The sequence below is a fragment of the Ylistrum balloti genome, unplaced genomic scaffold (genome assembly GCF_031769215.1).
Source record: "Ylistrum balloti isolate Yb309-2 unplaced genomic scaffold, AGI_CSIRO_Ybal_v1 Utg369660, whole genome shotgun sequence".
Lineage (NCBI taxonomy): Eukaryota > Metazoa > Mollusca > Bivalvia > Pectinida > Pectinidae > Ylistrum > Ylistrum balloti.
Window position 1 is genome coordinate 459,374 of NW_026781911.1, and position 16,210 is coordinate 475,583.

General features: G+C 34.2%; 1 protein-coding gene across 1 annotated transcript in view; it reads right to left on the reverse strand.

Annotated features, from left to right (window-relative positions):
• Positions 1-302: 302 nt before the first annotated feature.
• Positions 303-16,210, reverse strand: part of LOC132558785 (1-phosphatidylinositol 4,5-bisphosphate phosphodiesterase beta-4-like) — a 74,669-nt gene continuing 58,761 nt past the window's right edge. Inside the window, exons 21-33 of the mRNA XM_060223395.1 lie at positions 14,173-14,245; positions 13,588-13,691; positions 12,291-12,393; positions 11,448-11,612; positions 11,121-11,220; positions 10,795-10,899; positions 10,321-10,545; positions 9,939-10,152; positions 9,589-9,625; positions 8,866-9,041; positions 8,263-8,364; positions 7,614-7,758; positions 303-7,239 (exon numbers count right to left, since the gene is read on the reverse strand). Coding sequence (XP_060079378.1) covers positions 7,171-7,239; positions 7,614-7,758; positions 8,263-8,364; positions 8,866-9,041; positions 9,589-9,625; positions 9,939-10,152; positions 10,321-10,545; positions 10,795-10,899; positions 11,121-11,220; positions 11,448-11,612; positions 12,291-12,393; positions 13,588-13,691; positions 14,173-14,245 — 1,618 coding nt within the window. The 3' untranslated portion in view covers positions 303-7,170. The remainder of the gene's footprint in view (positions 7,240-7,613; positions 7,759-8,262; positions 8,365-8,865; positions 9,042-9,588; positions 9,626-9,938; positions 10,153-10,320; positions 10,546-10,794; positions 10,900-11,120; positions 11,221-11,447; positions 11,613-12,290; positions 12,394-13,587; positions 13,692-14,172; positions 14,246-16,210) is intronic.

The window sequence follows — 16,210 nt, forward strand, 5'->3', positions numbered from 1 at the left end:
TAATAGGCAGAAAATTAACTACACATGTAGTTAACATGTATATTGCACCATATCATAAAACATGACCATATTAAGATCACCAGATCCAAGATCAGGGTCACAAACAAAATGTAAGATTCTTGTAATTGATTAATATGTTGTTATAAGTAAATCAATTTAGAATCAAACAAGTTGTCCCAGATACAGAAAGATGGCAAAGTCATCATGTCAAAGGTCAAGGTCATGTTAGCAAGTTCGGTTTAAACCACTGGTAATCTGGTATTGTTTTACAATATATGTATGAATAAATGAGCCAGAAAAAATTCTATGAAATCTAGTGTAAATATTTTATTTTTAAAAGACATAACTGAAAGGGTAAAACAATCATTTAAAGAACAAGTTACAGATGACTGGATACATTAGCATCATATAAAATAGACACACAAAATAAAACAAGTCAACAAGTGGGTACAACAAATGTGGTAATGCTAGAGAATATTAAAATGTCTAGATGATTCAGCACACACTCTCACTCTCTTCACATGCCTAGCAAATCATCACAGCCTTCTGTACCCATCGACTGCTATCACAAATCACGACGAGATTCTCTTAAATAGAACACAACAGGCATATCATATTGCTCTGTGGCAAGGTGCGGGTCAAAGACTTTCACAAACTTGTACATAAATTCAAAAGTACCATTCCTCTAGCAAGGTGCTTTGTCACAGTTCTCCGCCTGTTATCTGATGTATACAGAACTTCACAGGACAGTGTCTGTTCCAACGTTATAGGGCTGTCACAAGATGTTTTGAGTAGCTTGGTGGACCAGGACTGAATTTTCCATGAAAAACTTTCTTCAAAGTGGTAATTGAATGCAACGAAAGTTACTAACTGCAAACAATTTGTTTTTATCTTCATTATAATTTAGTCCTGCACCAAACACTTATCAGTATGCCATCTAGTAATCCACTAAAAGAGGCCACTAAACCTGACAGGCCTCTAGAGTAGGAGCCAAAGGAACATGGTATAACTACTTTTAAATTATGTTCTTATGGAAAAATAAATAGCAAGGCCATCAGTTTTTCATGCTGTTAAAAAATAAGTTTCATTTTACTTATAAGATCTACCAACATCAAAGCATGTTTTATAGTTTTGTAGAAATTGGATGTAATAAAAACTACAAATTTTGGGGATCAATATACCATGCCAAGAAACTCACCTATAGCTTGTAAATCTTAGCATTACAAAAAAACACAGGTCTTGAACACCATTTCGTTGAAAATATGAATAATGCAGTGCTTTATGATAATATTTTGAAGATACTACCATAATGAAAAGAACTGTTAAAGAAATCTTAAAAAAAGAAACAACATCAAGATATAAAAAAGTAATGATTATGGTTACAAAAATTGTGGCAATGTATAGCGCTTCAATACACTTTGTAAATATAACCTGTAGTTACTCCTGACTTAGCAATGTAACTATAATCTGTAATCACACCCATCTTTTAGAGGAAACCTAAATCTGTAGTCACACCTGGCTTTGTGATGAAACTATAATCTGTAGTGATAGTTGTAAACAGCAGTTGTTAGTGCCATTTACAGGTGTAGACACATTGGTCTCAGCGTGCTGGACTTTTTAATGGGGTCTACACAAAATATTTTGATTATTTTAGATAAGTAAAAATACAAACAATTCAACAGTAAAACTAACAAAAGCCTTCAGAAAACACAAAAATCTGTTATTGCACAAATAAAATCAAGCACTGTATTAAACATGTATATAATTTCAGAAGCAGGAATTTACCATACAAACAGTGTTGTGTAAAGGTAGGTATTCATAACACTAGAGCCAATGCTGCCCTCTCACACATTATTGATACAATCACTCACCCTAATAAGTTATTTTCTGACTTACTACAGCACTTAATTAGAGGAATCTTCAGTATATTGCTCATCATCGCTAACTTACTTTTTTTTTTGTGTAAAAAATGCTCACAACTAATATCCCTACTGGATAGTCCATTATATTGCTGTGATTGGCAGCCATGCTAATATTTTTTTTACAAAACCACCAAAAATAAACATGTTTGAATTGGTCTTGAGACATATCTATTGAGATTCAATACATTATGATGTAATCTTTTTTATCATATCAATACAAAAAAATATTCAATAAACAGAAATTTAGAATATATCTGGGACTTTAAAGTATACATGAGACTGACCTTATTCATGATTTTCTTAAATAATCTGCGATGAAACCTACTGAATGAATTAAATATACATTAATTTTAAAGAGATATCTTATAAATAACAAAGATCTTTGAGAAAGACAAAATACTATGGTGTCCAAGGTATACAGTGAGGTATGACTAGTAATCTGTTAAATGGCCTGTATAAACTGTAATGTATGACAAGTAGTGAGGCATTTGCCTAGTAATAAGTTTAATGGTTAGTATACTGCAATGTATGACCAGTAATGTGTTAAATGGCCTGTATAAACTGTAATGTATGAATAGTAATGTGTTTAATGGCCAGTATACTGTAACATATGACTTTAAATGTGTTTAATGGTCTGTATAGTGTAATGTATGACTATTGGTAATTATATGGTTAATTGCTGGTATACCGCAACTGCAACATATAAATAGTAACGTATTTAATGGTTTGAATAATTTAATATTTGACTAGTAATGTGGTGTTTGACTAGTAAGTGTTAAATGGCCGATATACACAATAAATAATTAGTAATGATCAACAAAGCTATATCCAATGAGCTAGATTTCATCTCAGAATGGCCAAATAAATTATACACAGCTAATAAACATCCTGAAACAATTCAGATCTAAGTGAAAGATCTCTGGGCTTTCAGAGTAATGAAACAAGCATATAGGATTTAACATGATATTCAATTTAAGTATTACAGATGTAATTCTTTGGTTATAAATCTTAAGCTTTGGCTGAAATCTGTCATAATTTTACTACAAAATAACTTTCGAGGACAATAATTTTTGATCAGGTACTTAGTTAATCAGAATGACATAGAGCGCTTTCTCATGCATCACATAACAGTCGTTGTTCTGAGAGCTTGACAAGGATACAAAAATGAAGTAAAATAACTTCTAAGTACTGGAAAGAAACAATGGTACACAAACACATCTCAATTAAATTTCTTAAAATATAACAAACAAAATCAACAATTTCATTAATACATGACAAATACAAACGCGAGTAAAGCACATAAAACTTAATTACACCTGTGATAATTCTGATGACTATAATGGTAATTTGCCTTGTGAACTTACAATTGTATGATTTTTTAAAGATGAAATATTTCAATTTGTGTTTCGTTCCTTTTTGTATGTGGATAAAGAAACCATCATGTAGTGGCAAAAGTTAATGTTGATGAATCACTTTGTATAACTTTAATTAATACCGCCACGACAGTACACCTATTTCACTTAAACTGTCTCATTGTACTTTGAAAGTGTTTATAAGTCTGATCATTATTTATGGGATATAATGATATTTTAAAGAAGTTAGCCTTTTAACTTTGGAACTCAATACAAGAAAACAAATGTCAGCCTTTTCTAAGTGGAAACACCTAATCAAACGTTCATACTCGGGTAGTATATCAATAATTTATAGCTACTGAAATTTTTGGGGACAATTATACAATCAAATTAAAGAGTAAACACAGACATCCCTTACAAATCTACTTGTCCATTTTCTTTGTACCAATCATATATTACAAACAAAAGCAAATAGATTTTGTTTCTCATGATTTTGATAGGGTTGTAAAATTAAAAAAAAAATAAGATCCTGTAAAAAAAAACCCCTGATATAAGGAACATAAGATATGTTTTAATATTTCAAACATAACCACAACTTTGTGATCTTGCAATTTAGGGATAAGGGCTAGAGAGGAAGGACTAGGGAAGAAAAATATGTGCCAGAATAAATATCTAATGACTTTACATAGAAATCTTTATACAGACAAAGAGTCTCATTTGAATGTTGCTTGAAATATTTTACCTTGGCATTAGAGAATGTTTGGGAGAGGGATTCTAAACACCAATTCATATATCTCACTTTATTATGTCTCTGATCTTGAATACATTTCCATACTTTGTGGTTATGGAGGGAGAGCCTACTGCTGATGATTGATGGTTCAGACTTCAAAAAAATGTCATCAGCTAAGAGATTAAGATATCGGATGCAAGATGCTGCCTACAATTGTGTATAAGATGAACATTAACACTGATCTTGTCCATTATAGTCTCAATTTAAAGGTGTTGATAAAAACTTACTGCATTATCCATCAGACAATATCTGCTAAGTGAAAAGGTTACAAAAGGACCCTTTTTTCAGTCTCACATGGTAAAATGTTACTTGTGCGTGACTAGCTGCAATATCCATAGTCACAGGAACAGGACATATATGGAATTATACTGTTAGCTTTAAAGGTGTCTCCAAGGGACTGTATATAGTTCATATCTAAATGTGTGTTAAAGTCTCAACAATGTTGTTAGCCCCTAAACACAGCCATTTCCCGACCAATTACCAATCCTTATAAGTCTTCCAGCTTTTCAGAATTTTTTTAAAAGATGTTAACAGAAAGTAAACATCAACAGGGCTGATGATGGCCAACAGATGCCAAGGTCTGACAACACCACACCACACCATGGATGGTCCTTCAGACCAGTTGAGCGAATACAATGGCACAATTCACAAAAAAGAACCATTGCCAGTGTACATGGAGTAGGGTATACATATCTATCAACTGTACATAAAACATAGCAAAACACATATTTGGAAGAGAAATGAGCATTATTATGATAATCAAGACTTTGTCCTCTGGATGCTTTCTGAACCTTTCTGGGTTTTTCTCACAGCAATAACATGATATCTTACATCCAAAGTCCTTCAACACTTCTTATCCAATATGAATAGATGGTATTGTTTTGTTCATTGACAGCAGATAGTATGTTTTGATCAGCTCAGTTGTCGCTGGTCCCGTAACTAGGGGCTACCATTGGTCCCTGACTTCTACTCTCATCTTTTCTTTATTTTCCTATCCACTGCTGAGCCTGCAATTGTTTTTGTAGTAATCAACTGTCATATGCGTTAACATTCTAGACCAGACACTTCAATCATTCATCTTCTGCCTCCACATGAGCTACAACTCTGATTTCAGTTGTATAGAACAGTGAAGCATGTACATTTATATGGCCTCTGTTGATTGCATGTTGACAACCAGAAGACATCACTTTTGTGGCAATGCTCTTGTTTCCTAATGATAAATGTCTACAAGTGTTTACTCTGCTATTCACACACTTTGCTAAATCTACAATCTAGCTAATATTTATGGAGGACTTCCTACCTCTTGATATATACAAGGTTATAAAAGAGCATCTGACTGAGTCACTGCTCTGTGTAACTCTATCACAGCTAGACTTTCTCTACCTTAATCACAGATCTGTCATTAACACCTCTCAACAAACTAATAATATCCTCAAGGACTCCCCACTCAATGATACTAATAATAGTCCTTTAAGGATTCCCCATTTGCATTGTGTTTACTAATAATATACCTCTAAGGATTCCCCCACACACAATGAGATCTGATGATGATATATAATTAACTACACAATAAAAAAGAACTATTTGGGAGAAATAAATTAATTATAAAATCTGATTTCATAACATGATCATAATTAATGAAATAGCTATTGAGACGGGATGAGAGACAAATTACTCATCATCTTTGACAGGTAAGTTATAGGTACCTGTCTGTAGTCAGCCCTGACAGGTAAATTATAGGTACCTGTCTGTAGTCAGCCCTGACAGGTAAGTTATAGGTACCAGTCTGTAGTCAGCCCTGACAGGTAAGTTATAGGTACCCGTCTGTAGTCAGCCCTGACAGGTAAGTTATAGGTACCAGTCTGTAGTCAGTCCTGACAGGTAAGTTATAGGTACCAGTCTGTAGTCAGCCCTGACAGGTAAATTATAGGTACCTGTCTGTAGTCAGCCCTGACAGGTAAGTTATAGGTACCTGTCTGTAGTCAGCCCTGACAGGTAAGTTATAGGTACCTGTCTGTAGTCAGTCCTGACAGGTAAATTATAGGTACCAGTCTGTAGTCAGCCCTGACAGGTAAGTTATAGGTACCACTCTGACAGGTCAGCCCTGACAGGTAAGCTATAGGTACCAGTCAATAGTCAGCCCTGACAGGTAAGTTATAGGTACCAGTCTGTAGTCAGCCCTCACAGATAAGTTATAGGTACCAGTCTGTAGTCATCCCTGACAGGTAAGTTATAGGTACCTGTCTGTAGTAAGCCGTGACAGGTAAGTTATAGGTACCTCTCTGTAGTCAGTCCGGACAGGTAAGTTATAGGTACCAGTCTGTAATCAGTCCTGACAGGTAAGTTATAGGTACCTGTCTGTAGTCAGCCCTGACAGGTAAGTTATAGGTACCTGTCTGTAGTCAGTCCTGACAGGTAAATTATAGGTACCTGTCTGTAGTCAGCCCTGACAGGTCAGCCCTGACAGGTAAGTTATAGGTACCTCTCTGTAGTCAGCACTTACAGGTAAATTATAGGTACCAGTCTGTAGTCAGTCCTGACAGGTCAGCCCTGACAGGTAAGTTATAGGTACCAGTCAATAGTCAGCCCTGACAGGTAAGTTATAGGTACCAGTCAATAGTCAGCCCTGACAGGTAAGTTATAGGTACCTGTCTGTAGTCAGCCCTGACAGGTAAGTTATAGGTACCTGTCTGTAGTCAGCCCTTACATGTCAGCCCTGACAGGTAAGTTATAGGTACCAGTCTGTAGTCAGTCCTGACAGGTCAGCCCTGACAGGTAAGTTAAAGGTACCAGTCAATAGTCAGCCCTGACAGGTAAGTTATAGGTACCAGTCAATAGTCAGCCCTGACAGGTAAGTTATAGGTACCTGTCTGTAGTCAGTCCTGACAGGTAAGTTATAGGTACCCGTCTGTAGTCAGCCCTGACAGGTAAGTTATAGGTACCTGTCTGTAGTCAGTCCTGACAGGTAAGTTATAGGTACCTGTGTGTAGTCAGCCCTGACAGGTAAGTTGTAGGACTATTTTGTAGTCTGTAATGACTATTGATACAAACAGTCCTGACATATAAGTACACATGCAATGTCTCTTTAACAAAATACTAGCAGCTATTAAACATCTGTTTCTGGTTTTGTGGCTAATTTTACTTCTTCGTGGATCATGTCTGCCTTTTCAAGCTCCTGCAAGAGAAGAAAAATATTCTGTAAATACTTTTTACCTTTAAACACTACATACATATCCTCAATTATTTTTTTCAGCGAATATTCAATTATATACATTAGTTCCTTGTGATAGAGGATTCTTTTCTCATTTAACCTTGAACTCCCTGTATAAAGATAGAAGATACACAACAGTTCCACAACTAGCTACTTCTATATAACATCTTTTTTTTCAAAAAATAACCCTGTTCAAATCCATTACATATTTTCAGGGTCAAGGGTGACCAGGACTTGCTTTGAATTATAATGAACAAGTGAAATAATAGATCTTGAAGTATTACAATCCTCCTATACCATTTAGTAGTTCTGTAAGTGTTTACCTGACAGCATCTTACCTTTTTGCTTTCCTGTAAAAACTTATCCATCTGTTTTTGATGGTTCTTTTTGAGCGATTCTAATTGTTTGGACTGTTTCATGGTTTGTTTCTTTCTTTCATCAACAAATTTCTTCATGTTATTTTCATTTAATTCACGTATTCTCCTGGAAAACATTATAAAGCCTATTAATAACTGGAGCTTACTGTTAACTTGATGGAACAAAAGAAAGTCATTAAAAATTATGTACACATACATCAAATTCTAAAGTGAGTACATTAACTTTCTTACTTCAAACTATAAAAACAATATAATCTTTATATTCAATATTGCTTATCTATGGTGACTGTCAAGGCTTCTTGTTTAGTTTAAAAAACTATCATTAATAATGTATAGTTGAAGAAATCACTGTGATAATTTTGACTTTAAAATGGTATTGACCTATTGCTATTAATAGGAACACTAATGCATAACATCAATAAGTCGGCCTATCGTTACACCACTAAGTTATTGGAGTTCATTTTGTACCATCAGTCTGATCACATTTGTCAAATATACAACATTTTTTGCTTTAGTAATTTTTTTATTGTTCACTAAATCAAATAGCTCTGGCAGATTTAAGAAATATTTCATTTATTCCTGTTCCTTAGACTTGGAAGAAATTTCTCACCTCTCCCTCTCTGCCTTATTTTTGATAGATTTATCATTCTGGACGACTTTACTTGACTCCATAGACTGTTTCACTTGGTTGGCATTCAAATCTTTCACCTCCCTGTAAAAAATGTAGTCCATGGAAAAATATTCACACAGAACAGATGACAGTCTGTTATTCTGATATCTTCAATAAATACACACACTCCCCAAACTCTGATACTAATAAAAAATACAAACATACATATTTCATTAAAATTTGTTGTCGGAAATGTCAAATATTTTTTCAATAAGAACTTAATGACTGGAATGCATTTACCTTCTAAACATCTTCTAAAATGTCTCTTAACACATGTTTGTAAATGCTCAGAGAAATGCCTGAAAACCATGGTCCTTGAGGATTCCTGGCATGTATCATTCTATCATACTTTAATCATACTTATTTTGTTACAATCAAGTTTTATCAATGACGAATTCAAGAATTCACAATAATACCTGTATGAATAACATAAAGGACTGCAATAATATTGATATAAAATATTTTTAAAGCAGAAAGTGCCGAAAAAAGATTGTTGGTTAGTTATTTACAGTATGTAAGGAATAGGTGTTCACGATTTCTCACCGACTCTGCCTTGTATTGAGCTCCTTGAGCTGATCCTGGTGGGCTTCTTCTAACAGCTTCCTCAGACAGTCATTCTGTTGATTAATGTGTTCCTTACGCTGGTCATGTTCCTCAGACACCTGTCTCATCACCATGCCTGACCACTCCTTAGTGTGGTCAGTCACCAATTCCGTTATCTGTTAAAGTGAAGCAAGTGGTCACACATTTGTTGCAAAGGTCAGTTATTGGTCATGATAAATTGATGGACTTGGATGCAGAAGAATACAGTGTACAATGGTTTATTTACCTGAAGCCCTTGGGGAATGACACCTTCAGAAAAACATACCTTCATATTACTATGTAAACTGGGACATAAATTGCTTATCAAACTGAATCCCTTCCCCCTCCCCCTAAAAAAACAATTAAAATTGAACACATTTCAAATAAGATTTAACAAATCTAGCATTGTTGCTTGAAAACATTCTTTATCAGATTGTCTGTCATTTTAGTTCCAAATGGAATGATGACAATGTTAGCAGAGTAGGACTAAGGCTCATCATTGGGGATTGTGCTCACGGGAGATCTGATGCTTTAATCCCCTATAGGGAGATAATGATGTAGTCGGTTGAATCCACTCAGCTTCAACTAATTTGTTTTCATCTATGGTCATCATATAAGATGGCTGGCCCCAAATGTTTTAACAACAGCTACGGAAATATATCATCAGAAATGTTTAACACTTACCTTGGCTGAGTCTTTCAACTCCGGAAGTGAATTATCACTGTAACATAATCAAATTATTTTGAAAATGTGACCAAAGATATTCCAAATACTAAAGTAAAATTTTTCTCTGTCACAAAACATGTATATAATTTTTTAACAAATGCTTTCAATGTTTTATCTATCAAATATCATTTTCCCTTTATAATCAAACTCTGTTGAACATGATTTTCCCCATAAAATCAGACTATGTTAAATGGAATTTTCCCCATAAAATCACACTCTTAAATGTCAGTTTCCCTGCAAAATCAGACTTTGTTAAACATCTTTTCCCCTATAAACCTTATTATTTTAGAGTGAAAGAAATTGTTTACCCATTTTTCTTTTTGTCTGACCCCTGTCGTTCTTTGTTATGAGTGGCCACCATTTTGTCAACAACTACACAGTGTTGACGATGCATTGCTGAACGCTCCTTTTGTTGTTTCTTTTTCAGTGCCTCCATCTCCCGCTGCTGTTTCTTGAGAATCTTCTGGAATGCCTTGGCTTGTTTTAGCAGGTCCCTAGTAATGGCTGGAAAGCTCATATCATCTGGAAAATTACCCACAATGGATTATACCTCAACAGAAAATAGGTCACTATAGAATGTAATTCAAAACAGAATATGTTTATGTCAAGAAATGAATTCTCCACACATTCGTAAAGTAATCATAAACATGATAAACTATTACAGGAAGTATCAATCTGAACTTAATTAACCTTTTTTTTCCTCTTTTTTCTGTGAGGCGTTTGGTGTGCCAGCAGGTTTGTCACCATAGCCTGAGTTGGAGGACACTTGACCATTACTACCAGAGGTCAAACCTGAGCCACTAAGTTGGCGACTGGCTGGACCAGGACATGGTACAGGGCTGTCAATGATGTCAGATGTGTCAATTCCCATTTCCTTCAGCTGTTTCTCAGGGTTAGACAGAAGTTTGACAAAATCTGAAAGTAATTCATATATATCATGCAGACTTAACATCATTTGAAATTTCAACATTTTATTTAATAGGACATTCCCTTTAACTCACATTTTTGCAAAAAAAGAAACATGTTCAATTATTTGTGAGTGTTGGGTAAAAAATAAGAGTTAATAGTTGTTAAGCAGGACACAGAAATTCTTATACAAATGGTTGTCTGCCTGTGGACTTCACCAAGTCTTATATGAATGTTTGTCTGAGATACCTGTCTTACCTAAATGCTTGTCTGGGATGTAAGTTTTAAGGATGATTCTACAGAAGACTGTGGGTAGAGACAATGGGAAGTTTCCTTCTGTCCGTAGGGAAATATATCTGTAACCTAAATGCAAAAAAAATATTGAGAATTTATTTTTTTCTTACATTTCAGCAAATTTTAAATGAATGAATATATTCCTCGTTAAGGAAACATGTGATTAGGTAACAAATGAATTCTTGTAAAATACTGAACTGTGAACTTTCGCTCTACGTACAACCATGGTGTTGTTACTAGTGATGAATATTATTACTGTGTACATACACAGAGGTACAATGTATTCTCACCTGCTTGAAGACCATCTAGAGGTAAAATTCTTTGTCCAATCAGTTTACCAGTTTCTTCAAAAACAGCAATTCTTAGTACTGCTAAATCAGGAAGCACCACCTGTTCAAGAAAATGACAACTTTGTTCAAAGACATTTTTCATAAGATTTCAATTTTTTTTTAAAAATTGTGTGCATATGGATATTCAAATAGTAAGATTCAGATATGCAAAGCTTCAATCTAATTAGGAAACTGAATTTCTCCAATAAAAGCTTGTAAATTTCATTTACCATAATTTGATCCCATATAAATGAAAAATGCAGTTGAATACAAGAAGAGGACCCTTACCTTTCTGAAGACAAACTCCTCCGCGTTATATACTGGGTTGAGGCCATTGGACGGCACCACCTTGGTACGGAATTCTTTGCGGATGGTATCAGTAGGAAGACCATACATGTCTACCTCAACGTAAGTCCCTACCTTCTTGTCTGACAAAAACTGTCCAGATATTACCTATAAAAGAAAAGACTTACAAATATTGCTGTTGATAGATATACCTTTACAAAGCTGTGTGTCACTGTATAGAAATATCTTACCTTTACAAAGCTTTGTCTTACTGTATAGAAATATCTTACCTTTACAAAGCTGTGTGTTACTGTATAGAAATATCTTACCTTTACAAAGCTGTGTGTTACTGTATAGAAATATCTTACCTTTACAAAGCTGTGTGTTACTGTATAGAAATATCTTACTTTCACAAAGCTTTGTCTTACTGTATAGAAATATCTTACCTTTACAAAGCTGTGTGTTACTGTATAGAAATATCTTACCTTTACAAAGCTGTATGTTATTGTATAGAAATATCTTACCTTTACAAAGCTGTGTGTTACTGTATAGAAATATCTTACCTTTACAAAGCTGTATGTTATTGTATAGAAATATCTTACCTTTACAAAGCTGAAGAAAGCTGTGTCTAACTATACAGAAATAACATAACTGGTTTATTTTTATTTACCAGTATGACAACTTGGACCAAGGTTGTTCATGTATGAAATAAGGGCAGACCTACTAATCCTAATTCACTTCCATGCAAGCTTCAATTAAGCCTGAGCTTAAATGAACAGGCCCCTGTATAATAGATAAGAATTTACACCTGTATCAAGTTGTGTATTAGCTATATGTATACCTTACCTGAACAGAGCAATGAGCTGCAATAACCCCATCAACAGGACTCTCAGAGAATGGTTCAAATGTTCTGTCAGGTCGTCGCATAAAGTCTGGTTTTAATAAATATCTGTAATCAAGTTAAATACTTGAATTAATAAAATCTAATAATGGCAAACTGTAAATAAATCAATTCGCAAAATAAATTTTTTACTTCAAGAATGAATTTCACCAACTGATAAAGCTGTTTTTTCCAAACTTTTAACTATATTGTATGCATAATGCAAATGTAAATTGTGATGTCTCATGCTAAGATTTCTATCCAAGTTTGATCTTAAAGAAACTACACTCAAGAATTGAATTTTCCTATATAAAATCTTCACAGTAGAACATCTTTGAAATAAATATCAGTCAATTGTACCCATTTTTGGTGCTGCCAATCAGCCCCTTGGGGTCAGTCAAGGTCAAGATGTGCATATAATCATTCAATCAGCTTATACTAATGAAAATTAAAATTCTAACCAAGTTTGAACTATTTCTGAAAGAAAATAAACAAATTATGCTCAAAAATGTAATTTTCCTATGTAAATATAGTAAATTTTATCCCCTTCCCTGGGGGAAAAGTGAGGCCCTGGGGTCATGAAATTTACAATTTTTAAATTGCATCATAACACATTTCCATCCATGAATAGTATTTAGTTCTACATTATCTGGGGTATTGAGAATAAGATTGTTGAAATTTCAGTTAATTTGACACGTTTTTTGGCCTCATCAGGCTCCCAGGTCAATATGAGCATACTATGAAACAGTCATCCTTTACTAGTTTTTCAATAGAAAATAAACAATAAAAATTCAAAAAAGTGTTTTTCCTATATAAACTACTCTAAGTATTACCCCATCCCCAGGGGGAAATGTGAGACCCTGGAGTCATAAAATTTACAATTTTGGTAAAGCATCTGAAGGCCTTTCCATCCATAAGAGTACTTAATTCTACCTTACCTGGGTTTTGAGAAGCAGATTTTTGAAATTTAAGTCAATTTGGCCCATTTTTAATGCCTTACCTAACAGCCTCTGAGTGTCAGCTGAGATCAATATATGCACCTCAATAACTTGTCATCTTAAACTAATATTTCTAACCAGGTTTGAACTATTTTTTATTTTTTACAAGAATGTTGGAGAATCACCTACAGTTCTTAATCAATAACCATTCTAACATGTTTGTGATAACCTTTAACAAGAGACACACATTTTCATACATCTGTAAGTACTCATCAGACTCCTTTCATATATGATGCTGCTTTGTCTGTGAGTAAGTGATACATACCCACAATTACCATTGTACTCAAATTTGCCCTGGTTAAGCTGCATGGCCAGATCTGGAGTTTGGAAGTTCAGTGCAACCATCTGGCAACCAGCATTCCAAAACAACTGTAAAGGCAAAGAGATGTAATCATAAGATTCCTGGTGTTAGTTCAACCATGGGCTGGACCCAAGGTTAAAGGTGGGATATTAAAAATATCTCACTTGTAAAAGAAACATAAGCGATCAAAATGTACACCAAATCCAGTTGTTGCCATCCATATTTTCTATTATGGTCAAGAAAGTTGTACAACTCATGTCTTCAATGATCAACACTAGGAGACATTTCCTTTCATGAAATCTGATCATAAAGTTACCTTAGTATCTATAGGACATTGAAACTAATATAAACATTTTTGATGATATCTACAGATGTCAGACAGGTACATTAACATTATTTGTAGAAGCAAAGCAGATCACAAGTTATTGCTGCTGGTCTTTTTTTTCTGATATTCGTGTATCATCATGGTACATATTGATATGATCAACTAAAATCGTTCTGTTTTTCCTGAAACAATATGCTATATACAATACTACAATACTTAATTACCTGTGGCATATAGTTGCCCGAGTCCACACGACTGCCTCGTGGATAAATCCGACTCATCTGACGTTTGTTGTAACTGTTTTTTGTCAAGGTCCTACTTACATCAAGACTCATCAGTCATGCTATATTATAACTTAACAAATTCTTCACCATTAGAGCTAACTAATTTAGGTGTTATGCAAAAAATAGATGGTCTCTGTTTTGACAGAGGGGTAAGGCAAAGAAGGGAAAGAAGATTATTCCCAAAACTATATCTACACAACAGAAACAAACATCTATCTTTAAATCAAAATGCTGAAGTATGAAGGGAAATCATGCAATGTTAAAATAGCTATAGTAGGAAAATATCACGAAGAGTACAAATATTCTAGTGATAATTAATGGTAAAATTTAATCTCTATATCCCCATGTGTTACTACTCATGATGCTTGACCCAGTTAGGTAAATGGCTGACAACAGACTGCGTGTAAATACGAATAAAGGCATACAATCATACATCATACAAAAACATATACTATGTGTATAGGATATTTACATCAAAATGATGTGTCAGGTACTGATTTCTTTCTCCTTCTTGCTAATGGAAGTGAAGAGGCAGGGAACACAGTCTTTTACAGGGAAGAGAGGTTAACAAACCATATCAAACTCCTGGTACATTTTTGTACAAATTCAAGCAAATGAGAGGATTTCAGGTGGAAGGATACTCGATGATGCTTGAACAAGTGCCTGTATGAATGGCATGCCTGATCATACTATTGGCTGTGGTCTCATTGAAGGAGGACATGTGGAAGTGCTTGTTTACAGCTAAATCACACAAACAATGCATGCAAATAAATCCACACTCTAAAACTACTCACATTTATCTACTAAACTATATGGCTGTATGCAATATCTTTATTTGTAATCCGTTGAAACAAGTATCTTAATGATATAATGGTGAATAACTCTATTTATCCTAGTTTGAAAATTAGCTGTTGACTCAATACTTTCTGACAAACACTTAATTGTACTGCTCCAAGACCAGTGTTAAAAATGATTTTAGCCATATTATTGATAAAAATTACCAGTTATTTTCTTTTATTGTCAATTTATCAAGGAAATTGTTGACTAAAACCATCACTATAAACATGTATTGAATTATAATAAAATTTAGAGATAAGCCTGAATATTTACCTTATTTGTTCACTGGTTTGTGTATAGGGCACCATATTATTTCACTTGCAGTATGCCACAACACAGTACAAGTATAAAGATATCATTGTTTTTAAACATAAAAAATCCACATAAATAATAAGGTTAAAGTAACTGTAGTTACTCTAGGTGTAATTATGTAATCAATTAGTTACTACTTGCATGTCTTCAAAAAATAACTAAGGATGAATTTTCAGAGCCATTCACAGCATCCTACAGGTTCTCAAAAAATACACAAAACACCCTTTCAATGGTTTTAGTAATAGTATATATATGTAAGATTTTTTTTGTTACCCCGTCGGAGCGGAATGTTATTCGATTGCAATCTTCAAATCATTTAGTATACAATTACAATTGGTTCTACGCCATTTGTTTCAGCCACAAATACATTGTACTTGTAAAAACCAGTTTATGACATCATGTACTACATTTTTTCCCCCATCCAGACAATCTGTTTGGTTTTGTCCACATTTAAGCCCCACTGGCATATACCGGTAAGTGGCACCCCGACTCACCAGGTAAAAGTCGAGGCTTGCAGGCCTGAAAATATGGTACATGCATATCCTATGCCACTTTTGGTCTAAAAAATGAAAATTCCAAATAAATGAAGCAAACATTTTCGCAATGACAATTTTCAAAGGCTGAAGTGTTGACAAACAGCAGCATTAAAGAATAGCTCAGAAAATGTCCCAAAAACAAGCAAGAAATTAAAGGAGCATTAATAGAGAAAAATAGGTGTATATCATAAATACATGCTGTTAAAACTCATGATTATATTCAAACACATGCATGCAAGCTTAAAAAACACAGCATACCCGTAACCTAAAATGCAGAAGGTGTAGGAATGAAG